Here is a 19,255-nt window from a genome sequence, read left to right on the forward strand (position 1 = left end):
CACAAAAAGTTCAGCCGATCATCAGTCCGACAGGTCGGCCTCTACACGTAACACGAGTCAGGGCCCGTACCACGACACGGTTTTGAGACTCATACAATCGTACGAGAATGTTGCGTCCTACTCTGACAAACGTGAAATGCCGTTGTTAGAGCAGGACGCGGCATTCTCGTCCGATTGTTTGAGTCTCAAAACGGTATCGTAGTAGGCCTACAGATCAGACCAATCTGCGATCAGCCCGATCGGAGCGATCGGCCGCCCCGAACGTGGACGTTCAATGAAAAACGTGCCACATTTTTTTGCAAAAAGGACTTGCTGTCCTTTTTACATAATAATTATTATTAATAATAAAACCGCTTAAATATAATTAGCCTTACGCCGAGAAAATGTATGCAGAAAGTGTATACTTGTAATATTTTTACCTGTTAGTAAATCTTTTAGATACCATAACGGCCACCGTTTAGCGCGTATTGATATAAATTAGAATCAACGCATTCGTTGTGGCCAATTTATTGCCAAACTGGCGATCCATAAAATCTGGCATACGATCGTAATACGTTTTATTACTATACAGGCTTTTACATGCGGCTTTGTCCACAGTGAGCAATCATTCATAAATTATCTATTTAAACTAGCTGACCCGGCAAACGTATTTTTGTCAAAAAGTAGATAAAAACTAGGGCTAATGGAATGTACATACAAAATTTCATTAAAATCAGTTGACCCGTTTTGAAGGAGTTCGCGCACAAACACTGCGACACGAGAATTTTATATAGGTAATATTAGATTCATTTTTTAGTAAATTAATTTGTATCCTCGAAACCTTTTGCATCAAATCTGTTTTCGACGGTCGGTAATCCCGCACTTCTTTCCGACATTTTCCTTATCCCTGTCGATATTATTGACAGAGTTAAATATATTATCACCAGGAATTTACATACGACTGGAGGAGCAAATATAACGTCTTATTTCTTTCGCGATTTGCATATCGATCGCGCAATTGAAATATTGGAGCGAAATAAGATACAGAGGAATGACGATGATAAGCACTCGTTTCGCGGTATTCTCTACAAAAGAAATTGGATAAAATAAACATGCTCAATAAAAGGAATGCTGGTTGTTTGCAATAAACATTATTCAAAAAGATAGAAGGTAATACCCAGACTGCGAGATACTGTAGAAGGTCGAAAATATCGCTAGTATTTGTTATGACAGCAGCCTTATCTCAGCTGCAACTTAAGGCTTATCCATCATTTCCCCTTTTACAGTCCACCTTTTGTCCGGCTATCTCGCCTGGTGAGTGGTGAGTGGGGCTTTTTTAATGAAGATATGAATTAAACACAACATAAAATATTGTAGATTCTTGCAACTCTAAAATCATTGTTTCACCTATTGCAAGTTCCATGCATTTATTATAGCAATGTTTTAGTAACTTCGTGGAAATATATGTAGCAACCAGCCAATGAAGCCGCATGTTATACGTGGGAGAGCCATGCTTCGGCACGAATGGGCTGGCTCGACCGGAGAAATACCACGTTCTCGCAGAAAACCGGCGTGAAACAGCGCTTGCGCTGTGTTTCGCCGAGTGAGTGAGTTTACCGGAAGCCCAATCCCCTACCATATTCCATTCCCATCCCTACCCTCCCCTATTACCCTATTCCCTCTTATAAGGCCGGCAACCCACCTGCAGCTCTTCTGATGCTGCGAGTGTCCATGGGTGACGGAAGTTGCTTTCCATCAGGTGACCCGTTTGCTCGTTTGCCCCCTTATTTCATTTAAAAAAAAAGTTGGTGTTGAATTATCCTGTGTAAGCCCTGCCACTTGCAGTAGGTGTATAATAATTCCCAAAGTATGATATTATGTATACTCAGCGAGTCAGCACGTTGGCTCTTAGCATTTACAATAGAGAGATTTTTGTTACAGTCAATCGTGAGTCGTGACCATGCACTACAAACCTCAGGGCTTCTATCATGAGCTCTTAAATCCATTCTCTTTACGTCCTTATCTGACTGTATAAGGACGTAAAGTGAATGGATTTAAGAGCTCATAATAGGGACCCAGACCATTCCTTGCAGCCCTCGCGCTAGGAATACAAATATTTCGAATGAATAATGTTTTCTGCGGTTTTATGTAAGAAGTAAATAAATATATAAAATAAAATATAAATAAAATAAAATATCTTTTTATTCGAAATGGGTATCATGATACACTTTTTGAAAGTCGAACGAAGAAACTACGTTGCCTACCACCGGTTCGGGAACTACCCCGCCGAGAAGAACCGGCGTAAGAAACTCGCACGGGGCCATCTTTTACAAAAAAAATGGAAAATTACAATGTTATGGCTTACAGCTATGTAACAAAAATAAAAGAAAAGTAACCTGCAAGGAGCCACCCTATTCCCAAGGTGTGCAGCTGTCCTCGATAAAATCATTGACTTTATAATACGCTTTAGCACACAAACGTTCTTTAACTGCTTTTTTAAATTTGTTTAAAGGTAGATTTTGAACATTTTCTGGGATTTTATTGTATAGGCGTATACATTGGCCTTTAAAGGATTTGCTTATTTTGGCTAGTCTGAACATTGGTATTGCTAACTTGTTCTTATTTCTAGTATTTACATTATGATTATCACTTATCTTTTTGAAAATATTTATGTCCTTTCTAACATATAAGAGATTTTCCAAAATGTATTGAGATGCGACGGTCAGAATTCTTATTTCTTTAAATTTTTCTCTAAGAGATTCAAAAGACGACATCTTATAAATAGAACGAATAGCTCGCTTCTGCAGCACAAATATTGTATTAATGTCCGCCGCGTTTCCCCACAAGAGGATGCCGTAAGACATTATGCTATGAAAGTAGCTAAAGTAAACTAATCGCGCGGTCTCTATATCAGTGATTTCACGATTTTTTTTAACAGCATATGCTGCAGAACTAAGCTTATCTGCCAGTTTTGTAAAATGTGCATGTATTTACTAGGGATTTTGATTGGCTTTAAACAACCAATGAACCACGTTATTGAACAGACAAACTCCTGTCGGAAAACCTTAAACGCGACGCGTGATGGATTGCTAAGTTGACAGATTTCTATTACGTGAGACGTCTTGCAAATTATCAAACACAATAGACATAACTACTATCCGTCTACTCTGATACAAAGGGCATTGAGTAACTTTGTATGGACCTATGGCGTCATTTTTTTTTCCAGCGGCCAGGGAATAAACCAATACTATTTTGTAGCACTACATTAGAGAAACATATATTAGTAATAAAATTGTTCTACTCGTAAGTAATATCGGAGCTGAGCTACGATTATTTTAGTATATTTATTTTTGCGCCTTATGTTCACAAAATCAATAGTAATTAACGTTACTTTATGGAGCTATTCTTAACAAACAGGTATAGAAAGGGTATACTAATCTGTTGGATATATATTTCTCACTAGCTATTGCCCACGACTTCGTCCTTGTCAAATATATGAATAATTTTTCATACATATTTTCACACTGAGCTTAACTCTCGTTCGACTACAATATAGCCAGACTTGAGACTATATTTCACTAGACAGTGGTTTTTAAAGGGCCGGATGCAATATTAGGCAATTATAATTATTGTTCTTGTGTTGTAGGTAAAATGACTCTAGAGTCTAGGGTATTATTCCCATAAAATAATGTCGATTATTTCCACTATTTAGCGAATGTTGGCCATAGTGCAGTATGAGTTATGACGCCGGACGCCACCTTTCGGCAGAATTTTTAGTCTAGCTTTTAATCTATTTCCCGGCTCATACACGTGGAGCTGCAGGAATGTTTACAGAATATTAAATATTTACTTTCACAAAAAATATAATTTGAAAATCAAAAGCCCTCTAAACTTTAAGAAATTCGAGAAAAAATGGATTTGCATTATGAATAAATAGTTAAAAACTCATTAAATGACGGCGGGCGCGTAGTTGTGTGTTGGTTAAGTCAATGTTAGTTATATGTAGCATATAAGTTAATATACGAATAACTAAAAATAAAAATAAATGATGAAATGAATTGTACCTGTATCTATATCTACAGGTTGTAACAAAACTAAGTGATAATACTTTAGTTAGAGTATAATATATTATTGTGTCTCTTGTATAGAGTTCACTGTGAAAGAAGCAGCGCTGAAATACATTTTTTTGTGATTTTCATAGGCAAGCGCCCTGGCGCGGGCGTAAAGAGTTTCCGCATACAAAAGTGAAAAAAAAATTCTCTTTCAGCGCTACTACTTTTACACTAAACTCTTTACACGAGACTCATACACAGTACACACCCTAAAGTATTATCACTTAGTTTTGTTATAAAATAAACATAATATTATTGTCCATATATGATAGAAATGTAAACACTAAAATACTATCTAAAATATACAGATATATTATATATACAAACTTTAAATATAAAACTATAAAAAGAAAAACTTGCCCAAGTCGTCCCCATCTGGCAGAGTGCCCAGCAAGCTGACAGCATTGCCACGTTGGATGGCAATTGCTATCCGCTGTGCCAGGTAGCTCCCAGCTCTGGGGTCTCGGGTGGCTTCAACAAGCTTCTTAGATATTCCTCTAAAAAGCTTATGTGCCCCCGGACCCCATGCGCCTAGAGTTTCCACCCCAAACGGTTCAAATATAAGATCGCCGCTGAGGTTCTCATATTTGCGCCGCTTGAGGTTCTCTGCTTGGTTTGCGGCTGCGCCCGCACAGCTCGAGGTGCTCTGAATATGGGACGAGGCGAGTGTGTCGACACAAGTAGCGTCCCACACAAGGGCCCGACCCACATTCCAGGGCACCAGGGTCATTCCATCGGGTCTCTTGCCATCGTCGCGCGCCAAACCGGAGGGCTCCAGTATCGCTGGCACGCCGGCAGTGACAAGAGCCCGACGAATGAGGTCATTCAGGTTGTGATGCCGTGAAAAGCGTCCGGCACTTCGCGAGCAGCACAACCCGTGGTGACCATAGCTGTCAACGCGCGCGCCGCAAACACACTGATGGGGGACGACATGGGGGACACCAAGACGCAGGGCAGTGGCAAGACGGAATGTATTACGGTCCAGCAATGTTCCTGTGTTTTTAGATGGCAGTGCCTGCAGCCAAGCTCCCGACTCCCACCTCTCCACGGCCAAAAGTCGAGCCCGTTCTACGGCGCTGGTAGACGTGTTAAACAGTTTATTACGCACCAGTTCGCAGATGGGCTCGTCCCAGAGCCTTTGGGAAGATGTGTTCTTGGGAACCTCGCTGCCGGCACTAGCAATGTCCCAGGCATCCTTGGCCTCGTCCGCAAAGGGAATGACGAATGGGCAAGATGAGGGCTCTAAGATTTTGGCTATTACTGCGCGATTTGCGTGGACCGAGGACAAGAACGCCGGTAAAGCTGTGTCCGATGTTTTTCGTATTCCCAGGCCACCGAACCTTACTGGTAGTGTAGCTTGGGTCCAGGAACGTTCATCAAATTTTATGTTTAAAATTGTGGAAAGCGTATGCTTTAGGGTGTCATCTAAGCTATGGAGAAGTTCTGGGAACTTCCAGAGCTGACAACACCGCAAAGCATACGTAAATTTTGGAACGAATAAACAATATCGAAACAGAGTAAATGCCATGTGACTGTTAATTTGGAGAAGACGATCTAAACTTTCACTAAAATTCCGTGTTTTTTCATTTATATAGTCCGGAAAAGAATCGGCTAGAACTGGTGAACCCAAGAGAAAAAGTGCACTCTTCTCAATCACTGATAATTCTGGGGCGACGGCCTTGAAACTGGATATTATCTCATCTCTATCCCCACAATCATCAGGGACAAAAAGTTCACACTTCCCCAGGTTCAAATCTAGGCCTATAATTTTGAATTCGCGAATCAGAGTCTGAAAATCCGAAAGAACTGTAGATGCGTCGCTGGCAAGGGTCCCGTCATCTAGATACCACACGTTGAATTTGGAATTTAGGAGTTCGATGACCGGGTGAATAGCTAGACTGAAAATTGCTGGACCTAGAGGGTCGCCCTGTTGACAGCCAACTTCAGACTGGATTAAGTGGTTCTGGTAAATGAGTTTAGTGGGATCTCGGTAGCACTGTAACATGAAGGGTAAAATGGTGGGGGCTTTGGTTTTTATCTGTGTTAACATGGCGACCCTGTCTACAGAATTGAAAGCGTTTGAAACATCCACCTTTAAATATATACTATTTTTTGAATTTTGAACATGAGTGCGAAAAGAGTGAACGGCTGCCTCACAGCCACCTTTGCAGGCGAAACCAAGTTGCTTGGGTTGGAAATATGATGACAGAGTTTTTATGGACCTGCAGGCTATCTTGGCAGTGAGGCGCCGGTATGTTGAGCCGACAGCGATCGGTCGAATGCCACCATCTCTCTTCCTCAGCGCGCAGAGGTTTGCTCCATACAGGATGTCTACGATATCTGAAGCAACCTCACCACGAAGCATGAGGTTGCACAAATTCGTGACCTCCTGCAGGAGTTTCTCTCCGGCATCCCCACAGCAACCGCTGGTGAGGTCCTTCAGATGCTGAGAGGTGATACCGTCGAGACCGCCTGCTGAACCCGGAGGAAAAGACATGATGGCTCCACGAACACTGTCGACTGACGTTTGAAGAGGTGGTGTTCCGTCATGGGCGTCAGAAATGTGTTGAGAAGTCAGTTGATGGGGGTGTTTCTTTTGTAAGGCCGAAACGGTTTCTGGGGAGTTCGGAGCAATCGTGTCGCTGGAAAAGAGCAGCCGCGCAGCGCCCTTAATATCCCCCTCACTAATTTTATTTTCAACATTTTTAACAATATTATTTTTGCCTGAAGAACATAAAGGAAAATTTTGATTCAAAACAATATCAGAGGCGCAGTTCTTTTTAACACGGGAAGTGAGGGAGGTATTATTTTGGGGATCCCTAGTCACGTGAAGAGTGCGGTAGGGAAACGTCAAGAGGTTTTCCCAGGCTTGCCTCGAGTTTTCATTCACCGTTTTGTGGATAGTTTCGGCAAGCTTCTGGGCTACGGCTACTCTAGCACCCCTAGGGATCCGCCTAAGCACTGGGACAGATTGTTTTAATTTGGATATTGTTTGCCAAAAGGGTTCCCGTGCGGTAGAGTTTTGTTATACCCTGTATAGAAGTTTGAATAGTGCTAATCTCAGGAACTGCTTGTGCGATTTGAAAAATTATTTTTGTGTTGGATAGCCTATATATCGAGGAAGGCTTTAAACTAATAAATAATGCCCTTTTTTTTTAAATTCATGAGTATTCATGTTATGATTGAGTTTACTTTTAGTTGAAAATACGAACTTAAAATGCCTAATATCTCGGCTCCGATATAGTTTAGCTATATGTCCCCCATAATGAAGTTTATTCCCCTTGATATGTTCTTTCATAATATGCCGGTTTGGTGAGTGGCCGCGAAATTTGAATATGATGCCAATATTACCCAAACCCCTTTAGATGCACCTACGCGTCGCGTTGCGGTCTGAATAATTGATCTTCTCTCATCTCACGGTGCGGGATATCACGACCCGCACCGTTCCGAGCCGATTCGTACGAGCGAGCACGAGCTAACAGGCGAATCCGCGCTACCCGTTCACACGGCGCATAATATCACGAGCCGCGCCGAGCCACGCCTTTGAAGTCGGCTTCAATCGGATCGGACGCGCCTGCTCGAGCTAGCCCGCGCCACCTCGAGCCACTACCTTATTACCACCAGCGTTAGACAACTAAGGACCAACCTGCGTATATGACACCGGAGATGGAAGTCCGCTCGTGCGCGGGGAGCCAGCCGCCTAGCAGCGTGTGAGTGGCGGGGAACGTGCAGGCCTGCGTCAGACCCATCACCACCCGGCACGCGCACACCACCGGCCAACCACCCTGGGAAGAATTCAGAGCTCAGTCGCATTGAAAGAGGAAAGAAAGATCGCTTACAACAGCGAAGTTAGATGTAAAAAAGCTTGGGATTTGACATGTAAGTAAGTAAGTAAGTAAGTCTTTATTTCCAAGAAATTGGTATAATGTTCTTATTATTATTATATTTTATAGTTCACAATTTCTGCCTCTAGGGCGTGGAAATATTTTTAAATATAAAATTAATCATGCTCTATTACTATAATATCTAACCATAATAAACAGATATTTAAATAGAATCAAAAATGAATTATAATACAATCCTCAAAAGAAATATAATTTTTTTTTATGTAAATACGAATACTCAGTCAAAACATCCTGAAACCATAAAAAATAAATAAAACAGTCAAATAATGGTCAAAGACAATTAAATAAATTAAATGTCAATCAATTCATAGTTAAATTAGTAAAATTCATTTCAATTCCTTAAAAAAAATATACAATCAATTAAATAAAAATTATTATGATGTAATCATGACAATAAAAATATGGTACAAAAAATCATAGAAAGTGGTTAAGATAGAATAAAGGTGGTTAAAATGCAATAAATTTTTTAAATGTCAAATCATAAATTTCATAAATAGTTTAATTCATTTCACTTCTTAAGAAAATATACTAAGTTCCATTTAATAATTAAAATCTATTAAAATTAAATTTCTTTGCGACTATAATATCATTGAAGAAATCTTGGGTCGTATAGTAGCATTTGTCTAAGAGCCAGTTGAACAATTCTTTTTTAAATTTATTATATGTAATATCGTCATTTTTTAATTTATATGGTATATTGTTGTATATTTTAATGCTCATGCAGTACGCATTCTTACTATGGATTGCTAAACGTTGCGTTGGAACTGTCATTTTTTTAACTCTTCTTTTATGTCTACTCGTATTATTTTCTGTGTCTTTTTCTTGTTCAAAATGTGTATAATATTTTTTTATAAATAAACAAGATTCGAGAATATATAAACTCGCCAGAGGGAGTATTTTAAAGTTCTTGAATAGCGGTCTGCAATGAACACGTCTATCAGCTCCGGCCATAGCTCTAATGAATTTTTTTTTTATGATGATTGCTCTATTTAGTTCGACTGAATTACCCCACAATACCAGCCCATATTTTAATGTCGATGAGACATAGCCGTGATATGCTGTTATAGCTGCATCTTTGGAGACGATATTTTTAATTCTTCTAAGAGCCAATACAAATCTATTTAGCTTGTTGCATACATGATCTATGTGCTCTTTCCAATTTAAATTTTTGTCTATGACAAAACCTAAAAATTTAGTTAAAGATACGCATTTGATCGGATTGAGTTCGATTTTTAGTTTTTGGTCACTATTATCACTTGATTTATGAAATTTGATTATTTTGGTTTTTTCTAGATTCACCTCTAAATTATTATTGTTTAAAAATTTCGTTACTTTTTTAACTTCCTCTAGGATTTCGTCATTTAAAAGTTGTTTTAAACATTTTATTAATAAAGTCATATCATCTGCAAACATAACACCCTCGTGTTTTAAAATATTAGGTAACTCATTTATATGCATTTTAAACAAGTCAGGCCCTAGCATACTACCTTGTGGTATACCACAAGTGTTGACTCTATATTCAGATCTATATGTAATTTCTCTATTTTTTACAATACGAGTTATTTCGGTGCATTGCTTTCTGTCTTTAAGATAAGATTTAATCCATTTATATGCATTTCCTCTAATACCATATCTAGCTAATTTATTTAGTAAACGTTTGTAATCAACAAAATCGAAAGCTTTACTCATATCGAGAAAAACTGCCGCCACCGATAATTTCTTATCAATTGCTTCAGTTATTTGTTTTGTTAATTAAAAAAATGCAAGTGTTGTAGAACTACCTTTTATAAAGCCAAATTGCTGCTTGCTAACTAGATTTTTTTATTGAAGTAGTGTACTATTTTTGATTGCATAGCTTTTTCAAAGATTTTAGAAATTACTGGTATTAGTGTAACTGACCTATAATTAGCTAGTTTATTTGTATCTCCTTTTTTATGAAGAGGTCTAACAACAGATATTTTTAATGATGACGGAAAATGTCCTTGCTCAAATGATAAATTTATTATATGATAAACTGGGTAGCAAATATATTTTGCAGATAGTTTAATAATTTTAGTATTAACGTGGTAGCTTGAGTATTATTAAGAGAATTGGTAATTTTATAAATGTCATTCGGAATAAGAGGAGAAAGGTATATTGAATTTGTTTCATTGTCAATTATATTGTCATATGTAATAATATCATCGTGTACGTCAATTTAATTTTTATTATTTTTTGTTATGTCAATATAGTAATCATTAAATAATCTAGCAATGTCGGATATTTCTTTGTATGATGTATAGTTTATCACCTACTTCTATTGTGTCAATATTGTTACGTGGGCTTTTTTCGTCACTATTATTTTTTATTAATGTCCACGTGGCTTTGCATTTGTTTGTGGACATTTTCAAAAACTTGCTATTATTTCTAGTTTTAGATGTATTAATGCAATGTTTTAAAATCTGAGTATATTTTTTATATTTCTGTAGTAAATAGTTTTTATTTGTTGCCTCATATCTATATTTTAAATGCAGCATCCGTTTAACTACACACGATCTTTTAATTCCTTTCGTTAGCCAACCCATTTTTATCGACTTATTTTTTATTTTAACATTTATCCAGGGGAAGCAAAGATTATAAAACAAAACGAAATTATCATAAAAAGTTTTTAAACTTTCTTCACAATCTGTCTGATTATATACGTCATTAAATGTTAGTGTTGCCATTATATTCAAAAATTTATTAATATTATCTGAATGAAAATCCCGCCGTTTTGTGAAATAGTGTCATTCTTTATAATTTTTTTATTTTTTTCATGTACAGGAAAAGTAATTGTCTGACCAGTTTCATGGTCTGAAAGGGCTAAGTGGTGAACATCTGAATTATATGTTTTTAAATTGCTAGCAATAAGGTCAATGCTGGATCGGCCTCTTGTAAGTTATGTTTAAGTAGTAAGGACCTCAATTCTTTATGTTCATTTGAATCTTTCATTAAGTCGATATTCCAGTCTCCACATAAAATTATATTCTTATTATTTAAATGACTGAAATCTGTTATCAGAGTGTCAAGACTATTTAAGAATATGTTAATGTCTTCTTTAGGAACCCTGTATATGAATATTATTATTATATTGAAGCTAATTAATTATATTCCACAGCATTCAAAAACACGTTCTTATAAATTTTGTTATAAATGAATTTAAGTTCCTTTCATTCACCTGAGCAGCTAAAACAACATAGTCAATTTTTGTGAACAAACTTGCTGATTTATTACTAATGTTAAACAACTGTGAGTAGGTAGCCTTTCGTTTTACAATCCCTAATACCGAATATTTATCGTTCCCCGTATTTTGTCTATATTTTGTATCATATGGCTAAGACCCTTTATATGATGATCTCCTAGGATATGTATATTTTGTGGTTTTTTGTTCGAATTTTTGCCTAATTCGTGTGCAGACCGTATAGACTGTAATTCAATTTTTCGTTATTTTGGTAATTTTTAATAAATGTGATTTTTAATAATACAGATTTAATTTTTAACCATAAATTGTGTAAATTCTCATTATAATAATTGTTATAAATGTTTCGTCAGAATGAATATAAAAACAATTTTCATAATTCTTAACTATTGAACAGATTACATTATTAAGAAGTTTAGTATTTAGGTACCGGTTGTATTTTACTCCCATTATGAACACTGTTGTATTTGAAAGTTTGCTCAAGGTATTGCAAAGGTCAGTAAATAGCTTGTATGGGTTCTTATCATTGCTACCAACACCAATTACAATAATGCTTTTTTTAGTTAACACATTAGTCCCGTGATGGTGTTATATAGTGTGGTGTTAAAGATTTCGTCAGTTTTGTGCTTGTTTTTGATATTTTGGCTGATTTCGGTGTGCATAGTGATTTCCTTGGTGTAATATCATGACTTTCTGAGATGGATTTTAAAATACAATACTTCTTATTGCATACTTCCAGTTGTTTTTTCAAGTCAGTAATCTCCAGATTCAAATTTCCGATTTCATAGTGGGCTGAGGTAAGTTCCGTTTGTAACTTTTCTATTGTAGATTTCAGGGATATTATTTCTAAAGTGTCATGTGTAATATTCGGTTGACTTTCCGTTGATAAATCCAATATAGTTGTGGAAAAAGAATCATCATCCGTGATATTCAATATTAGATTTTGTTCTGAATTTGCCTTTCTTAAGGTACGTTTCCGAAAGGTTATATTATCCAGATAAGATGAATCCATATTAACGTATTAATGTTCAGTTAATTAGATTATTTCTTACAGAATGAACTCCTATATTTTGTCACTTTGTTCAGGCTTAACGGTCACTTCTATTTTGTCTAGTTTCCGTCACTAAGCGTAATCAAATAGCACTGATTTTATTGTCACTGTTAAAACACACAATTAAGTTTATATTGAACTATAATTTTGATTTATTTATTTACATTTATTTAAGTTGTAATAATTTAAATACGGAGCAATTTGAACCATATACAGTGGCGCCCTCTCTCTCTGTATTCTCTCCGCTGTAAAGCTCTGCTTTCCTCCAAAAGCGGCGCCGTTATGCAGCGGCGAATGAAGTCACTAGAACGTTGTCCATGTTAAGCTCTGGTTTCCTCCAAAAGCGGTGCCGTCGTGTGGCGGCCGCAATACGACGTCACTAGAACGTTGTCCATATAAGCAATATGGCGCGGTTTCCTAGCGAACGGTGTCAATTACCGGCGCCGCTCTTGAAGGAAACCAGAGTTTAATTGACAATAGTAAATAATAACGTCATCCATTCTGATCCATACTAATAATAAATGCAAAAGTATCTCTGTCTTTCTGTCTCGCTTTCACGCCAAAACTATTGAACCGGTTCTAGAGCCTAAAGAGAAAGTCTAGAGCCTGAGAAAGGACATAGGCTACATTTTATCTCGGCATTCCCACTAAAACGGGAACTACCGCTCTATTTAAACTGATGTCCACGCGGACGGAGTCGCAGGCAACGGCTAGTCATAATATTATAAATGGACCCTTTAAAAAGTTATGTTTCGTATCGAAAACATTATTTGAAAAGTATTATACTTCGTTAATAATTTTATAAAAGCCATAAAAATAAATTCAAGTTTATGTTTCAGTCGTAATTCAACATTTATTTTAAGGAAAAAGACTTATTTTATCTACCTAATGGAAATAGGCTTTAAAATCTAAATTTATAGCACTCGTTGTTACAGAAAAACATTTGTATCACGCTAAATATAACTGTGTAGAAACCACAATAACATTTGTGCTCAAAATGTATGTTATTTTATCTTTTATAATATTCTTAAATACTTACAAATTACAGACAAAATTCGTAACATTTTGCTGTAAAACCTGCCTTTAAAAAAATAATACAATATATACAGGCTGTAACAAAACTAAGCGATAATACTTTAGGGTGTGTATGTGTTCCTTATGCAGAGTTCACTGTGAAAGTAGTAGCGCTAAAAGAGAATTTTTTTTGTTTGTATGGGGCAAGCGCCCCAGCGTCAGGAATCATCTTACCCAAATAAAAGTTAAAAAATACTTTCAGCGCTGCTACTTTCACAAGTCAACTCAATACAAGGGACTCATACTCATCCTAAAGTATTATCACGTAGTTTTGTTACACCCTGTATAGAGAACCTGATCTCAGCATATACTTGGGTCCTTGTGAGAGCGGATGCTCCCTTTCCTTCCCTTATTAACTCACCACGGCCACCAGCGAGGGCAGCAGGCCGCAGATGGCAGAGTTGATGAGCAGCGCCACCAGCATGACCGGCTTGCCGCCGTACCGCTTGGACAGCATGCCCGCCGGCAGCTGCATCGCTACGTAGCCCCAGAAGAACGACGATAGGATGTAGCCCTGCGTCTGCTTGTCCCATTCGTATACCTAAAAGATTATAATATTTAGTACCAGAAATTTATTGTTTCTTCTTCATATCCAAGTTCTAAGAGGCCTTTTTATCCGTGGTGGATGATTTATACAGTATTTTCAGAGCGAAGTTACCGCTGTGATGCTGTAGTGCCTGGGACAAGATTCTAAATGTCCGTGCTATGATTGCCCAAGCACACACGTAATTTTTCGTGAGTAACATGCACACCACTGACCATGTAACCCTAGTGTTAGACTGAGATAAGGTAGACCCACCGTGACGCCGGTGTCGTTCCGGCCCGTGTCCGTCATGGCGAGCACGGCGACGGCCATGCTGCTGCGCGCGAGGAACAGCGCCAGCATCGTCAGGCACATGCACACCACCTGGATGTGGCGGACGCCGTACCCGAATTCTGAGATGCAGGGAATAGGTCTTTGTAAGGTAAAGACTATGCCAAAATAAAGACAAAGAGCCGCGGTGCTAAAAAGAGATATCGAATTAAATAATTAAAGGTTAGGTAAGGTGGCACTAGGCGACATTACTCTGCAGCGGAGCAACACGACATGATCCATAGAACTGTCGTTTTACGTCGCATAGATGGGCTGCCCCGTAGTGCGGCTTAGTCACAGACATAGATCAAGATAGATACCTCATGTGCCATGCGTATGTACTTCGCGTGCCATATCGCGTTCCCAAACGACGAGCAATGCTCGTCTTTTGAAAGTCTGTCCTTTAGTCTGCTATCGGAATCGGACGTCAAACGGAATTTTAAAATGCCTAAATACCTAAAAGTTCCGTATTGAGCTGTAGAAATTCGAATAGAAACGGTGGCCCAGATAATGGGTACGTTTCTTATCATCGGTAAGTCACAACTTACAGTAGGTAGGAAAAAAAGTGACACGCTCGTTTGTTTCATACAAATGGAGGGACATGCGGTATGGTATCTATCTTGATGGCTTAGCTCATACGATTTCATGCTAAGAATATAATATTTCGTTACGAATACGTCACTTTCAAGTAGATACACGAAGTTACTGTCTGTCTGTCTGTCTGTCTGTCTGTCTGTTACCTCTTCACGCGCGAACCGCTGAACCGATTTTGCTGAAATTTGGCATGGAGATACTTTGAGTCCCGATAAAGGACATAGGATAGTTTGTATCCCGGAAAAAATACCAAAATTCGTAATTTTGGCGCAATGGAGTTGCGGGCGTCATCTAGTATAATATAACATTTTAACTGCACCAGTTAAGACTTAAAACCTCATATAATAAAACTTACTTTTTTAAAATTGATATATCAATAATGTAACAAGTATTGCATCGGTACAAGCACAATAGACATAACGACAAGTGTCACGAAATAATATCTTGTTTGTAATATAATATTTTCAAGTCCTTTGAAACTTTACCTTCGTGTTGGCCGCTTTTCAATACTTGTTTCTTATTGATAAATTCTTATATTACGAATTCGCGGTGCCTCGATACCGGGAATACAGGGAACTAATAAGCTTAAGTTGTGAGCGTTTTCAATGTACGTTAAAGCTGTTCCTTTGCTTTTAAAGACTCTGTGAAGCGGAAAAATAACCTTGTTGGCCGGGCTGTCTATAGCACGGTAATGAATGGATACTAAATAATATACTTATTATATTCTAAGACAAAATATAACATGATATTAATATATTGGCTTTTTAGGGAATTTTGAGTCCAAAGAAAAGACATACTTTAGAATAGTATATTAAATAATATTTAAGTAATTAAGTATGTTATTTAAAATGTCAATAAATTTTAATTAAATTAAAAAATATAATATGTTAAATATTTTTATTAATAAACACTCTTGAAATGACTATAGCACATTTACCATGTAATTTGATATAAGGAGATATTAAAACAAGGGCTGCATTTTCTGTACTAAGAGTGTTTTCTATCCTACTAAATATGTAAACGAATTTATTGTTAACATAGGACGGAACACTCTGTGTTGTTTATATTTCAAATGCCATGAACACTTCAAAACTACTTACAATTAATGGACTGCAGTATTTAGATCGATGAGAAAAGCTCTCCACGCTGATTTCGGTGACGGTGGCCGGTTTCATTGAAACCAGGCTAGAATTTTTTTATGTTCAATTTTAAACACCCTCTTTTTACTCTGTAAATCCAGAAGGACGGATGACCGACACTACGCCAGTAGTGTCGGTCATCCTTCCTGAGAGGCGCAGGACCGACGCATGGATCAGCCTGTATTGTCGTAACTTATACGTGGGAGAGCCATGCTTCGGCACGAATGGGCCGGCTCGACCGGAGAAATACCACGTTCTCACAGAAAACCGGCGTGAAACAGCGCTCGCGCTGTGTTTCGCCGAGTGAGTGAGTTTACCGGAGGCCCAATCCCCTACCCTATACCCTTCCCTACCCTCCCCTATTCCCTTCCCTCTCCTATTCCCTTCCCTTCCCATCCCTACCCTCCCCTATTACCCTATTCCTTCTTAAAAGGCCGGCAACGCACCTGCAACTCTTCTGATGCTGCGAGTGTCCATGTGCGACGGAAGTTGCTTTCCATCAGGTGACCCGTTTGCTCGTTTGCCCCCTTATATCATAAAAAAAAAAAAAAAACTTAACTCGGAAACAACATTTTTGTAGTTGTACCGTGGTAATCCCGAGTAGGGAGCAATGCTGCAAGGTACTGGACTACGGAGGCCTTAATGATAATATTATTTTGGCGATAGATAGGCTGAGTCGGTGTTGGAATTGGTCAGGGAATTGGTTAGTGACACCTCGCGTCGTCACCCTCTATACTAGCCAGTACCAATAAGCTATTAGACGGTATAATTTAATCGATACTTAGGGGATCGACAATACTTAAGGGGATTCGAAAGTTATTTTTAGCTTAACGTCGTCGTAAAAATTCGCAATTTATTCAATTTGTTTCGGTAATGGACCCAGTTCTAAATTATAATTTTATAAGTATTACAATCCTCGTCGCATAAATACATTTTCAGGAAATTCCACTTACTTTTCTCCGGCACATTTTCCTGAATCTTCATGTTGAAGAATTTATGGAAACCTCACGAGTTGTTACAAATGTTTTCGCTTTGACACCTGACGCCATGGAAACTTCGCGAGAAGTGGCGGAGGCGCACCATCGGAGGCTCTATTAAAAGTTATTTTTAATTCTTCGGGTTGATAAATAAAAGCACGACCGCTGTACGAAAGCCGTCGCTATTGCCCATACAGATAGAGCTGATAATTCCATATAAATATAATTTATTATGACATAATAATATTACGTATACGTTGTGCGTACAGAGCGATAATAATCAGAAGATTCCCCAACAAACATTGCAATAATCGCGAGTGTACATTGTCATTCAACAGTCACCACATTAGACACGTCTAGATAAATACAGAATCAAAGGGTCTTAAATACAATTTAGGCTCCATTTAAAACTGTCTTAATGATAAACTGATAAGTTCCCCTTTATTTCGGGTGCCAGTTTTGCAATCTCCATTCCTAAGTTACTTTCTCAGGTTTTAAGGCAAGACGGGAGAGTATTGGTTTATTGTAGCTTTTAAGCAGTGACGGATTAGCCCTTAATCAAATTAAGCAATTGCCTAGGGCATAACGTCTCAGGGGGCACCAGAAGAGTAAAGGTTCAAAGACCGATTCTAGTTGAGATACGGATAGGGGGGCCCACAGGCATGGATTGCTTAGGGCATCAAGTAGTCTTAATCCGTCACTGCTTTTAAGCTCTGATTCTCTTTTATCTATCTAGTCTAGTCTATTCGAAGAAAAGTTATTATTTTCCTTTTTCTATACACTATATATTATCATGTACATTATGTAGACCATTCTGCGGAGTCTGCAGGTGACAGGATCAACAACAGACATTTCGGGACACGTATTTTCTGAATAAGTATATAAACTTTGTAAGCTCAATATCACAACAGCTGTGTTAAATAAAATTTTAAAGAGATCCACAGTTTGGGTCCAATTTCGTTTTCATATTTTGTTGCTATCGGAGTATGTGTCGTAGATACCGTAGAAAATAGTAAAATAAATAGTATAATTGAGGTTTGTTAAAAAAAAAAAAAAAAAACAAATAAAACAGTTCAACAAATTCGACAGTAATGGAATGCTCATCAAAGGGGGAACTTCGACAAAAGCTGAGGAAATGCTCGGATGTTGTACAACAAATATCGAGTTGATATTTCAAGGCGGTCGCGGATGGCAGGTCGCGGGTCGGATGCAGTTATACGAAAGCCATTAGTGCAGTGCGGTGACACAGGGCTGACACCTCGCAACTAACAACACTTGGGTGAAATTTTAGTGCATCCACAAATAAACTGAGTGGGGTAAAAAGTGTGCTATAGCTTATCCGCAAGTGTAAGCCACTTGCAGTGTTCTATTTATGTTTTGAAAGAAGTTCCTCCACAGGAGTTTCGGGCAAATCACTTATTTACACTTCAGCAGCATGTTATTCTATAGAAAATTGTTGGAATTGACATTGTAGCGGTTTTATGAAATCTGAAATGAATTAAATTATGGAACAATGTGTAGGACACATTTGGTAGAATTACATACTGCAGATATTATAGTTTATATTCGAATGTTTGAAAATTTCACCCAAAACAAAAAAGGTGCGTTTTTTAACAAATTCGACATGGCTGGACGAACAATGGTACATTCTTTCATGTGTGGTCATATAGGCACATACTTGTATTACTATAGTCTATTCTGTGATATAGGTTTTAAAATGATTTATTTGTCTCATGTTCAAGATTCTTAATGCATATTTTAAACGCATGTCGGGTCCACAAATGGTTTTACATTCTTATTTTTGTGATTTGGCTTTTCACTCGGAAAAATCCGCAAAATTATTTTTCTACTTGAGATTTTCATTAAAAACTTGCTCTTTGCAACCCTACGTCTTACATGAGCAAACACAATTACGTCCAACATAATATCATATAGTTTTAACTGGAATTATTTTTATATTTCCTCTCTCTCTGAAGATAATGCAGTTTGCTCGCCCGCTGTAAATATGAAAGTTTCGCAGTTCTGTATTTTTCGCTGTAACTTCAAAGTTGGTGGATAACTTCGAGACTTATATTACCTCGGGGTGCAATCTACATGTTATTACAGAAGCTGTGTTATTCATTATGAGAAGATATTCGAAAAAATATAAGGGTGCATCCTGAAAAATGTGACGTAACTGTGATTATCCATCTGATAACGCAAGAGTTGCAGTGCATTCGAAAAGTTTTTACATCCTGTTCTATCTGATCGCTATCGAAATGCAGCAGCCTACAAATCCACAACAAATTGCCACCTTTTGGGACGGCGCGGGCGGTAACACGAAATTTTGTGGCAAAGGGTAGTAGGCGCAATAC

The 19,255-nt window shown here is 37.8% G+C and overlaps 1 protein-coding gene across 1 annotated transcript in view; it reads right to left on the bottom strand.

The window, feature by feature from the left end:
• The window catches only part of LOC121733071 (putative inorganic phosphate cotransporter), a 31,091-nt gene extending 14,072 nt beyond the window's left edge, over positions 1-17,019 (bottom strand). Inside the window, exons 1-4 of the mRNA XM_042123171.1 lie at positions 16,878-17,019; positions 14,138-14,274; positions 13,700-13,879; positions 7,738-7,876 (exon numbers count right to left, since the gene is read on the bottom strand). Of these exons, the coding sequence (XP_041979105.1) occupies positions 7,738-7,876; positions 13,700-13,879; positions 14,138-14,274; positions 16,878-16,908 (487 nt within the window). The 5' untranslated portion in view covers positions 16,909-17,019. The remainder of the gene's footprint in view (positions 1-7,737; positions 7,877-13,699; positions 13,880-14,137; positions 14,275-16,877) is intronic.
• Between the last annotated feature and the right edge of the window lie 2,236 nt (positions 17,020-19,255).

The sequence above is a fragment of the Aricia agestis genome, chromosome 13, assembly GCF_905147365.1.
Source record: "Aricia agestis chromosome 13, ilAriAges1.1, whole genome shotgun sequence".
In the NCBI taxonomy this organism is placed as follows: domain Eukaryota; kingdom Metazoa; phylum Arthropoda; class Insecta; order Lepidoptera; family Lycaenidae; genus Aricia; species Aricia agestis.